Raw genomic sequence first — 11069 nt, forward strand, 5'->3', positions numbered from 1 at the left:
TTGCGCTTGGAGTTTGCGGTTCGTGTAGCAAGGCATTTAGACGAGGAATTTATCCGTCATATTTTTCTAGAAGTTTTCTGCCAAACGCGTTTGACATATACATTTTGTGGAACTTTGCGTTATTACACGAGCGGACATCATTTTCATGTCAAACGCCCTTCCAGAACCTACTTTATCTTTTTAAAAGAGAATATGCTAAGCACAAGCACTGCTGGTAACAAACTAACAAGAATGAATCAAATGTTGTGTTCGGATTTCGCGCCTCCGTACAACAACAAAACAACACAACGCTAGGCACAAAACCACACATAGGAAACATCAGATTCCAAGCTTCTTGACACATGCACTCGGTTTGACGCACATATCCACACACGGGAAACATAGGCTGTTCGTTTTGACAACTGGCTAAACAGTACACTTTGGCCGCCGGGCCATCACAAGCTGTGATGATCCAACCTGTAGTTCAGGAAATCTTGGTCTAGGGATCGAATCCCGATTCTGCCAACACTAGTGCACACATTGCAAATGGGCTCGTGACCCGGTCCATTTCAGGCGAGATTTACCGGAAAAACCAGAAAAGATGGTCAAATTACACTTTCGACATTTTTGACTAAGTTACGTGTCTTGAATAGCCCATTCGTTCGAGGGGTCATTTGGAGGAATTGGTTTAATAACAAAAAAGTTATAGAAGTTAAGGCTATTTTAGGCCCTAGGACCGCAAAGGTGTTGTTGACAGTTTGTTGACGATTTTGTTTACGCCGCGAACATCCAATCAGTTCATTACAGTTCCTTCAAATTGTACTGCATTTAACATGGAAAAGTATGCTTTAAGCAACCTCATCGGCGAAGGATCGTTCGGAAAAGTGTATAAAGCTGTGGACAAGACATCGAAAAGTATAGTGGCATTGAAAATAATCAATAAGGTGAGATTCAGATACGAATATCATTTTGTATTATTTATTAATGTTTGGTTCTAATATCCTAGCGAGGGCGATCCGGGCGTGACATAAAAGGATTACGTGGAGAATGTGAAATACAAAGAAACTTACAGCACCCCAATATCATTCGGATGGTGGAGTCTTTCGAAACTAATAACGAGATAGTGGTTGTCACCGAATATGCGAAAACGGACCTTCATACTGTTCTTCGAGATGGATCTCTCGGAGAATCAAAAACACAACGTATTACCTACGATCTAATCTCTGCTCTATATTATTTGCATTCACATCGAATATTGCATCGTGATCTAAAACCTCAAAACATTCTTCTCGATCGCAACATGTGTGCCAAGCTGTGTGATTTTGGATTTGCTCGTAATATGACGATGGGCACGCATGTGCTTACGTCCATAAAAGGAACACCTTTGTATATGGCACCGGAGCTTTTAGAGGCAAGACCATACGATCATCACGCTGATTTGTGGTCATTGGGATGTATTATTTATGAAATGCTGGCAGGCGAGCCGCCGTTCAGCTCAACGTCAATGATACATTTGGTGCGTCTGATACGCAATCACTACATCAAGTGGCCTAGTTTCTTGACCGCTAACTGCATATCTTTCGTTCAAGGGTTGCTACAACGAGATCCGACCCAACGTTTGAATTGGGATGGGATTCTAGCGCATAGTTTTGTAAAAGGACATGTAGTAATTATTGATGAGGATGTTCCTCATTCGCCTTTTACTCATCCGCTAACTGCATCGCAATCGCGGGAGAAAAGTGATCAAACTAAACTACTTTTGAGATCCGGGAGAAGTGCAAACTATCAGGCCACACAAGGTGACGAAGATGTTGCAACTTCGAAAGACAGCATCAATGTAATTTTGCAAAGTGATGCAGAATACCAGGAAACGGACACTGATGATTATGTGGGTAATTTGATACCTACCATTGGTACCAATAATTCAAATGCTTTGACCAATGTTTATGAATTAGGCATTGGCAATGCGTATTCTTCGTATCAAGTTGTTCAACTAACTGAATATCCTAATCTTGTAGTAAGTTATTTCAATGATAATTTCCCGTTAAGACATCGCTCGTTTCCAAACAATGGCCCATATGTACAACCGACAAACAGAGATAGTGTGGTTTCAGGTAGAATAAAATCACAAGGGCTGGAGCGACGTAAGCTGAACCAAAGCATAGATAATTTTTCACTACGCATTGAATCAGAAAGGCTAGCCCGTACTCAGACCGTGCAGAGAAAATCTGTAACTTCCTTTACCGCTCCGGATATTTCACAAGGCAAAAGTTCTGCTAAAAACACACCAAGCTTGCTTCCGGGATGGGATTCTTGCGATGCTTCACAAAATCCTCCAATCGAAAATGAAGAATGGCTCGCGTTCTTACAACGTTCCATGCAAGAAGTGCTTGATGGTGAACTTGATTCTTTGAAGCAACAGAATTTTGTGTGCATTATAGTTGCTCCGCTACGAAACTTTCGTACCAGTGCAAAAGTTATTGAGAATGTTGCAAACTTACTAAGTCTTCCATTAGCGATCGATATTCCTCCATTCATACTAAGGGAAATAATTGCTGTTTACAGAGAGTTAAAGCTAGTGCCAAACTTAGTGTACGCCTCGAAATTATTATGTAATAAGTCTGTTGCCTCCGATTCCAGGAGCGATAGTCATTCGTCTAATCAATATGAGTCGGATAACGCTTCCATACGGCAACTCTCAACGTTGCACAAAGACGAGGTGAAAACATTGACCGCTGTATATGATTTAATCTGCCACTTGATTCACACTGGAGACATTTTTGTAAATCAATTTTATGATGCTATTGAGATTCTGGGTGCAAAAGAATTATTTGTTGATTTCATCAATGTTGTCCATACAAATAATTGCTACGTTCAATTAGTTTGTTCACTACTTGCGCTTTTAAACTGTGCCTTACGAGAGCTTCCGGAGAATGCAAATATTGTAGAACAAATAGTTTTACATGAAAATGTAAATCTTAAAGCTCTACTGAAGCATGGAGATGCTAATTTGCGGTATGCTATTAAAAAATTAAGTATATCATGCATAAATCAAACTTGAGTCGGACTTTATTTCAACAGATTGCGAACCTGCATGCTATTGCGCATATTAGCCAGATTCAGTTGTTTTGCCCTACAAAAACGTTGGACAAACGAATTTAAAACGTGCCTTGAAACACTTCTTCTTGATGACCACATGGATGTTCAAAAGGTAACTATCAGATAGAGTTTTGAATTTTTTGCTGGTAAAACATTCACTATTTTTTATTTTTTATTTCACCTGTAGGAAGCTAGATTGGCTATTGAAGAATTCAAATACCTTTCCTTTACAACAACATAAATCTACTGATGCCCAGTGCTGGAAAGTAAGATATGTAAGATATGATCAAAAAATACATGATAATTTCTACCCTAATTCACTCTACCTATCCACTCGATGTTCACCTATTCAATTGATTCTACAACCATGATTTAAACCATATTTTAGCTTTATCGAATCAAACATTAGTGATCGTTATAGTCTATTCTATCTTTACATTCCTTATAACATTATTGACATTCGTATTCATTCTGTTCGCACCATTTAGGCGCTACCGCTTCTGGATTCAATCCGCGAGATATAAGGCGGTTACGGTGTCGAAAAAAACGTGGCTCAGCGTCCGATGCCTTCGATGCTGGATTCGACCACAAGCGCTCAGCGGCTGCAGCTGCTCGTGGCCAGATTCGTCCTTCAACAGAATGTTCATCTATGTACTCGGTCCAGACACATACTTCGCCTCCTAAAATCCCTTTTCCTTCAGGAAGCTGATTTTGATACACTTTTTTCCATGCGTAGTAAGTTGTTTGTCCCCAAAAGCCATGATCGAGATACCATGCATCCTTCGTTGAAATAATGAGTTTATATCCGAGACTTTGTAAGGCTCTAGGAATTTCACTTTCGGAAGGGAGCCACGTTTGTATTACATATCGACTCTTGTCCAAAAACCGTTGAATTACAGATGGCTCTGTAAGTTGGCTAGACCACAAAATAACAGGTGCAGGAATAAAGTTTTCTTTAGTATTTGGGTTAGACTGGAACCGCGCATTGTCCCAAAGTTGAAGCGATTTATTCTGTAAATATAAAAATTGTAGTCAGTGAACGTATGAATCTAACGTATGGAAATGGCTCTGAAACTTACTTGAAACTCGTTCCACAGCTCTAGAAAACCGTTATCGGTTTGACCTATACCACGATCTCGCATGTAATTTACGATTTCTTCCGATGCGTTCCAACAACCAAAAAAAACTTCATCGCCACCCATATGTAATATATCTTCTTCATTATTCATGGACGCGAAGTTCCAATACAGTTGCTGCAAAACATTATACATGTTAGGGTTTGCTGGATTTAGTTGCCCACAAGGTGGCTCGATGCAAAAGCTACGCCATGGTTGTTGATTGATGCACAACGCCAAATCGCCTAAGCCCCGCGAGGGGCCCCATTGCCATCCATTACCTGTGAATTAAATGTATCCAAATTTCAATTCTAAAATGGAAAAGAACTTAGGTGTGTTGGAAGTACATACCGGCGTGTGAAGGTGCATCGAATTCTAGTATAATACGAATTCCCAGATACTTTGCATACTGAGCCAAGTCCTCAATATCTTTCTGGGTGTAGATTGCCTCTGCAGAATAGGCCCCAAATGCGCTGGCTTCAGGTACAAGTTCGAGCACGACCGGAAAGCTTTGTGTGTCAGTAATATGCCAGTGAAGTACGTTCATTTTACATGAGGCCATGGCTTCAAGTTGTTTCCTTAGTATTTTGATTGGGATGTAATTTCTAGCTGTATCTATCAATACGCCTCGATGAGCATATGCTGGTTGGTCGCGAAGAGTAGCTTCTTTTAATAAATATAAAATGGAACATGTTTTATTTCCGATTTCGTTTCTAACTGTTACCATAAGCTGTGATAAAGTTTCGATAGCGTGACGTACGCCGAATATTGTTTCAGCTTCGATCATTGCAACCGAAGCATCCAATCTATCCATTGATAAACTCAGTTTGTATCCTTCATATGTTGACCAAGTTAATTTTGTGTCATCTGTAGATACATTTACTTTTACTGTCAAACTAGCATTCTGGCTGCAAATGTGCTTGCTTTCTTGGTAGATGTTCTTAAAAAAGTAATGTTGTATTTCATTGAAGAAGCTTACAACTGCGTTGGAGTGATTTTTCTCATTAAGGTGGAACCTAGTAGATGAACGAGGGTGTAATAACTTCGATTCCGGCAACACGAAACAGTCCACTGCTTACCGTATATTATATGGGTCGATTTCAATCGTGTTCTTAGATAGTATAACCGTTCCTGTTGGTTTAGGCCACAGTGCGCCGTATTTTCCACACAGTAAACGACAATGATTTAAATTATGAAAAATATGCGATGTATTACTGTCACTGGCTATAAGCAGTTGCCGATCATAGGTTCTAATGCACTTCTGTTCATTAACACATACATATGAGGATGTCCCCATGCAGTGGGTTAAGTAAATGCAAAGAATAAGGAAAATAAGCTCTACCTCGTAAATCATGATTCGTTCGAAAGAAAAATAACTGCAACTAGAATACGTTAAAGGAATTTTGTTGCAAACGAATATTTGATGTACAATTTTCAAATCAATACGAAAACTTAGCAGCTTATAGCTAGGGGCACTGGACAGAAACTGAAAAGGTTCCTATCTGCGGAGTGAACACCCGATAAAGCCCTCGACACTTGACCTGAAACTCGAAACTACCCCTGTAGTGAGGCAGATAAACTTTTGGGTTGCCTTAATGCATATGTATGTGCTTCGTACCTTTTGAATAAGAGCTATGCATTGTTGGCAGTAGTTGTGAAAGGCTCGTTCTATCTACTGACACCGAAAAAAAAGAAATATTATTGCAGCATATGAGAAACAAAATAAAAAAATAAACATCATGTGGACAAGTAAGGGTGGCGAAATGAACGCAGGATAAAAAGTTATCTTTATTTTTATAAATCTCAGTTTCAAAGTCCCGTGATGAGATGTGGCAATAAACCCTACATTTTTACAGTGCACGGAAGCATGCTTTTTACAATCTGACTCTAAGTGGAAACGGGACTCGAACACGGGTTTACCAAGAGCGAAGCCGTAGTCTTGCCGAGGAACCATAGCACAAGTTAGAAATAGCGAGGAAATATTGCTACTTGAATGGCAAACGTAGATTTTGAAGAAAAATTTTATTTCGTACTATAAAAGATTTCCCACTCGGGATTCGAACACCAAACTTCTGATACAAGTCTCGAGCACCACTACCAGTACACCAGTTGTACGAATGGTCAGCATAGCGAAAATACAGGTATATATGGATATGTGAATAAATTGAACCACCAAACTTTTATTTTAATAATGGTTATGATAATTTGAAAAATATGTATCAAAATATGATCGGATTTGAAAAAGTACATTAAATATCTAAAAACAATCCTGAAAAAAAAATTTTACAACCGTCAACAAAAAAGTTTTTCCTAGCCTAGATTTGAACTCCGATCCTCCGGAAAAACACCCATGCACTATTATCCGATTTGAAAAATTACATTAAATATCTAAAAAATTCATGAAAAAATATTTCACAACCGTCAACAAAAAAGTTTTTCTCAGCCTAGATTCGAACTCCGATCCTCCGGAACAACACCCATGCACTTAGCCCCCTAGACTATTGATGAAAGAAAATTTTCGCGTGATATCACTGCTACTAATATGTATGTAAGCAAACTAAATATAGCATAGAAAATGAACCAAGAATAAAAACTTTAGTCACATTTTTCCTCCCCGAGCTTCGCCGGGGCTTCGAGCTAGTTTTCTATAAAAAGACTTGGTACTCTACTAAAATATATTTTGTTTGAACGTATTTATCATGGCCTAAATCACGTGATTTTGGTGATCTTACAACTATTTTCGTTCATTTTTCATAAAGTAACCAGATTTTTTGTTTAACTAACATGTATTGCCATCCGTTGAAATTCATCGTTGTGATTGAAGCCTGTCGTTACACCAGATGCAGCCTTTTACATCTTTTAACGCCAAAGGTGTCTGATGCGCACGGTCTTTGGTAAACCGATTTATGCTATCCACCGACTTGTAGCTGTCCACATTTTGTGGTGATTTCTTAAGCGCACATCATATGCAAATGGTAAGATGGTTAACAGAAAAGTAGATTGCGTCATCAGGATATATTAATCAACAACGCTTTTGTGTAACGATGAAAGTAAATACGCTTCAAACGATAAATTCACCATGTTTATTTGTAAACCACACATTATTCAGTCTTGCTATATCAATCTAATTTCAACTCTTGTAGCAAACTGTTATAAATTACAAAAATCATGCCTTCTGTGTTCTTTATTTGTTGATGTTTATAGTTTACTAATTTTATTTGAGTTTGGGCAAGAATAATCGATACATTCGGTACTCGTAGTCATATCGATTTCTTCAGACACATCCGAAGTATCGCTCGTAACAGAATCATCCTGATGCATATTCGTTAATGGTTGCTGTAATGTTGAACAGGATGTTGCATGCGTTTCTTCATAATGATTAACTTGCAAATTACGACGATTTGATAGGCGCCTGTTGGTGGGAACCGTCTCGTCAACAGTTTTACTACACTTTTTTGCAATATCATGGCTTGCGCTAATATAGTTACAATAAGGTTTATTTAGGTTTGCATTTTGAAATGCAGGGTGCATGAGAACAATCTCAGTTTCGTTGGATACTATATTTGTCGAATTTTCCGCTGCTGCACAGGATTGTGGAGATTTGGTTATTTCTGTGATGTTGTTATTATCGATACTGTTTGAGTTGATTTCAGGTTCTGCGTGTTTGGAAATGATATGAAAGAATAATAATTAGTAATGGTGTTTAATACGTATTGTAAATTATATATATGTATCCTTCTATTCACAATAAGTAAAGGAAAGTGTGAAAATATGCATTGACGATGTAAAATCGTTATATTTTGATTTGTGAAATCGTTGGAGATGAAAAAACACTAGTTTTCAGAAGAGCAAGATATGCACAAAGTCTTGGCAGGGTTGCTGATGGTCTGGCGTCTGGCTGATATCTCACACGATTGTTATTTTATAATGTAATGTTTCTTCTTGAAATGTGTGCTGATATACACCATGCAATTCTCACAATCGAATATACTTCTGACAATGCTCATTTAACGAAACATGCAAATGCAATCGTCCATCACCGATTTTGATCAAACTTGTACCAGTTATTCTCTATTGAAGTGAAACATGTTCACCAGTGGCTTATTTAACGGTGCGCAAGCTGAGCAGACGCGGGGGCCCCCAGCTTGCAAGGGGCCACGAACCTCCAAGATCCAAGTTTGTAAAATTTACACTTAAATAAATATCCATAGAACGCATCAACCTACTTTAATGAGCGACAGGTAATAAATGAACGCGACGCAAAAATTAATGCTAAGAACCATAATGAAATAAAGAAAGGATGGTCCGGTTTAAAATCACAGATGAAGAGGACCACAAGAAAAATGCTTTATTGTCAATCAATTGGAAACAATGCATTTGCGTAATTAAAAATGACTAAAATGATGAGTTGAAAAACTTAAACAGTTTCATCGAACTGATATCAAGCAATGTGTTTTTGACATATCCTGTTAAAATCGTTTTTCGTGCTTAAACGAATACTTTATACAGAATATCTTAATGGGGTAAGTCACATCATGTAATTTTTTTTCTGTTTCTTTTGAATGAATAGATTGAATAGATTTATGTAGGATAAAAGTAATAGCTAGCATTGATTTGTTGTTGAATTTCGTTGAATAGTACATCAACAAAGCGCACCAACAACAATATCAGCAACAATAAAAATGTGTTTAACAGTACAGTTGGTCCCCGCAATACGCGAATGTTTGGGACCGAACGCAATAGCGTATATCGAATTTTCGCGTATTGCGGATTTCCTCTGCCATATCGTTTATACCCCATATTGAAGAGTTGACACTGAGAGGGAACCGCTTATTTAACATATCTTTTATCCAAATAACTAATAAGTGTCCGATTTCTTATATTGCATAATAATATCTCTGTTAAAAAGTGCATATTAAAAACTTCATTCTACCAAAACAAAGTAAAATTGACTAATCAAAACTCGAGCAACGCTATGAGCTGTCAGTTTTAAAAAATCGCGTATTGCGAATTCGCGTATATCGAGTATCGCGTACTGCGGGGACCAACTGTATTCCGCTTAGCTCCCATTTCTTTAATTAAGAAATTATTATATCAAATGTATTTTCCACAGATTAGCTTACCACGGTGATGTCAAATGAAAATTAACACAAATTTCATTCACATTACACAGTATAGTAGTTTCATCCACAAAATAGTAATTTTTAAAAGAAAAAAAAATCGCAAAAAAAGCACCAAAATTCAATATTTTAGCGTGTCAATGTCGTCACATAAAAGCAATTTAATCTGATTGAAATTAGTAAATAATGCCCCATAGCCCATTCACACTTACACCACCAATTTGTAATATCAAATAACCTAGTTGTTGAAGGGCCCTTTTTGGTTTTTTGTTTGAGATCTTCCCCTTTGTGTTAATCAGCCACTGGTTTTTGTTTATTCATGGAGAAATTCAATAAGTGGTGTGTAAAACATCCAAACTGATATGATCGAGTGTCTGGTCGTAATATAGCAGGTTGTATAGGTGTAGTGCTCCTGGCGTACTGCTTATTCACCCGATTTTATTCCTAGCTCTATCTCTCCGTCGGTAACTACAATTACCAATAGGAAGTCATCATAAAGATCATCTTTTCTTTAACAACTTAAAACAAGTTTTAAAAAACTTAATGACGCATCATGTGGAATAAATGGTTCATGTGTGTGTGTGAATCCATTTTTGGTTTATATGATATTTAAACTTTCAATATTATATAAAAACGATAAAATCAATAAAAATCTATTTGAAGTAATTAGTAAAATCATTTTTATAGCGAGCAAACCGTTGAAACAATATAGCATACTTAAATTCTACATTTTTTAAAGCCAAAATGTAGTTATGAAATGAATATTTACCTATCAAAATCTGGGAATTACTAATACCCAAGCAACGCATTCGCCAAGCATCTTGTAAAAGTTGGAGACGAGCTTGCTTTCTCCATTTGGCCCGTCTGTTCTGAAACCAAACCTGTAAAGATATATTGTTGGTGATGTAGTTAAACTTCACTTGCAATACATCAAGTATGCCATAGGTAATAACATATTACTGAAAATGGTTAAAAGACAATGAAAAAAAAGACATACACACACGCACATTATTCTGTCTGTTTTAACTCATAATAAATGTAGTAGGACATGGTTCAACGTGATAACCTTGCATAAAAAGAAATTATATGCTAGAATATAATTTTTTTTCATGCATATTCTCGTTGACCTGCGGAAATGGTCAACTGCAACAACTGAAATTAATATGTCATAGTGCACACTATGCTTCCAAAAACAAAAGTGACCATTAGTCTTCATGTTTCACATAAATATGGTCAAATAAACTCAATGCACATGTTGTTACTAGTCACTGGTGCTTATTTAAATTAATCACTATTGAAGATTTATTCACCTGAACGCGTGCTTCACTTAGACTTATTCGCAATGCAACCTCTTCGCGCAAGAAAACATCCGGGTAATGGGTTTTTTGAAAGAGCTGCTCTAGTTCTTGGAGCTGTTGGGGAGTAAACGTAGTACGATTCCGACGCTGGCGGCGCCTACCGAACATGTATTCCGTCAAAAGATCACTTGGCATTGGAGATAAAAAAGGACCCGCCATTCCACACACGAACACTGTTGATTCTCAGCAAGATATTGTTACAATTATCTAGGATCGTCCAATCTGGACAAAGTCTATGATTAAACTGACTCAGTTTGCATATTTTACGTATCATTCTTGTGCCATCTCAAAAATATGCTTCAAGGGATTTACACTCCTGACTCCCTCGCTCGTTGGTTAATTCACTAGGATTACCAGAACAACGAAGGGGAACATTGTTGCTATTTAAACTACTCGTT

The 11069-nt window shown here is 37.5% G+C and overlaps 3 protein-coding genes across 4 annotated transcripts; 1 reads left to right on the top strand and 2 right to left on the bottom strand.

The window, feature by feature from the left end:
- Window positions 1-618: 618 nt before the first annotated feature.
- LOC131289247 (serine/threonine-protein kinase fused) lies at window positions 619-3345 on the top strand. Of its 2 annotated transcripts, none has more exons than XM_058318462.1 (4): window positions 619-923; window positions 986-2994; window positions 3061-3190; window positions 3266-3345. In XM_058318462.1, the coding sequence occupies exons 1-4, from the start codon at window positions 813-815 to the stop codon at window positions 3317-3319; spliced, it is 2304 nt and encodes a 767-aa protein (XP_058174445.1). In that variant the 5' UTR covers window positions 619-812; the 3' UTR covers window positions 3320-3345. The 2 variants fall into 2 exon arrangements, with proteins under 2 accessions (XP_058174445.1, XP_058174446.1); XM_058318463.1 differs by having other exon boundaries at window positions 807-820; window positions 2524-2994.
- Window positions 3346-3528: 183 nt separating this feature from the next.
- On the bottom strand, window positions 3529-5490 carry LOC131285086 (chitooligosaccharidolytic beta-N-acetylglucosaminidase). The gene is made up of 4 exons (XM_058313945.1): window positions 5273-5490; window positions 4545-5209; window positions 4158-4474; window positions 3529-4089 (listed from the first exon to the last, which is right to left on the bottom strand). Exons 1-4 carry the CDS (start codon window positions 5488-5490, stop codon window positions 3529-3531), a joined length of 1761 nt encoding a protein of 586 aa, XP_058169928.1.
- A 1901-nt stretch (window positions 5491-7391) lies between these two features.
- On the bottom strand, window positions 7392-10830 carry LOC131285087 (retinal homeobox protein Rx-A-like). The gene is made up of 3 exons (XM_058313946.1): window positions 10624-10830; window positions 10083-10194; window positions 7392-7849 (listed from the first exon to the last, which is right to left on the bottom strand). The coding sequence occupies exons 1-3, from the start codon at window positions 10828-10830 to the stop codon at window positions 7392-7394; spliced, it is 777 nt and encodes a 258-aa protein (XP_058169929.1).
- Window positions 10831-11069: the final 239 nt, after the last annotated feature.

This window comes from Anopheles ziemanni, chromosome 3, assembly GCF_943734765.1.
Source record: "Anopheles ziemanni chromosome 3, idAnoZiCoDA_A2_x.2, whole genome shotgun sequence".
Classification (NCBI taxonomy): Eukaryota; Metazoa; Arthropoda; class Insecta; order Diptera; family Culicidae; genus Anopheles; species Anopheles ziemanni.

Excerpts from the sequence above, each read along its gene's own strand:
- LOC131289247 (XM_058318462.1), top strand. The coding sequence starts at position 813 with ATGGAAAAGTATGCTTTAAGCAACCTCATCGGCGAAGGATCGTTCGGA. Across the intron at positions 924-985 it reads CATTGAAAATAATCAATAAG|CGAGGGCGATCCGGGCGTGA; the intron begins GTGAGATTCAGA and ends CTAATATCCTAG. Across the intron at positions 2,995-3,060 it reads CATGGAGATGCTAATTTGCG|ATTGCGAACCTGCATGCTAT; the intron begins GTATGCTATTAA and ends TTATTTCAACAG.
- LOC131285087 (XM_058313946.1), bottom strand. The coding sequence starts at position 10,830 with ATGGCGGGTCCTTTTTTATCTCCAATGCCAAGTGATCTTTTGACGGAA. Across the intron at positions 10,195-10,623 it reads TAAGTGAAGCACGCGTTCAG|GTTTGGTTTCAGAACAGACG; the intron begins GTGAATAAATCT and ends ATATCTTTACAG. Across the intron at positions 7,850-10,082 it reads TAATTCCCAGATTTTGATAG|AACCTGAAATCAACTCAAAC; the intron begins GTAAATATTCAT and ends CCAAACACGCAG.
- LOC131285086 (XM_058313945.1), bottom strand. The coding sequence starts at position 5,490 with ATGGGGACATCCTCATATGTATGTGTTAATGAACAGAAGTGCATTAGA. Across the intron at positions 4,475-4,544 it reads CGATGCACCTTCACACGCCG|GTAATGGATGGCAATGGGGC; the intron begins GTATGTACTTCC and ends TTTAATTCACAG. Across the intron at positions 4,090-4,157 it reads AGCTGTGGAACGAGTTTCAA|AATAAATCGCTTCAACTTTG; the intron begins GTAAGTTTCAGA and ends TTATATTTACAG.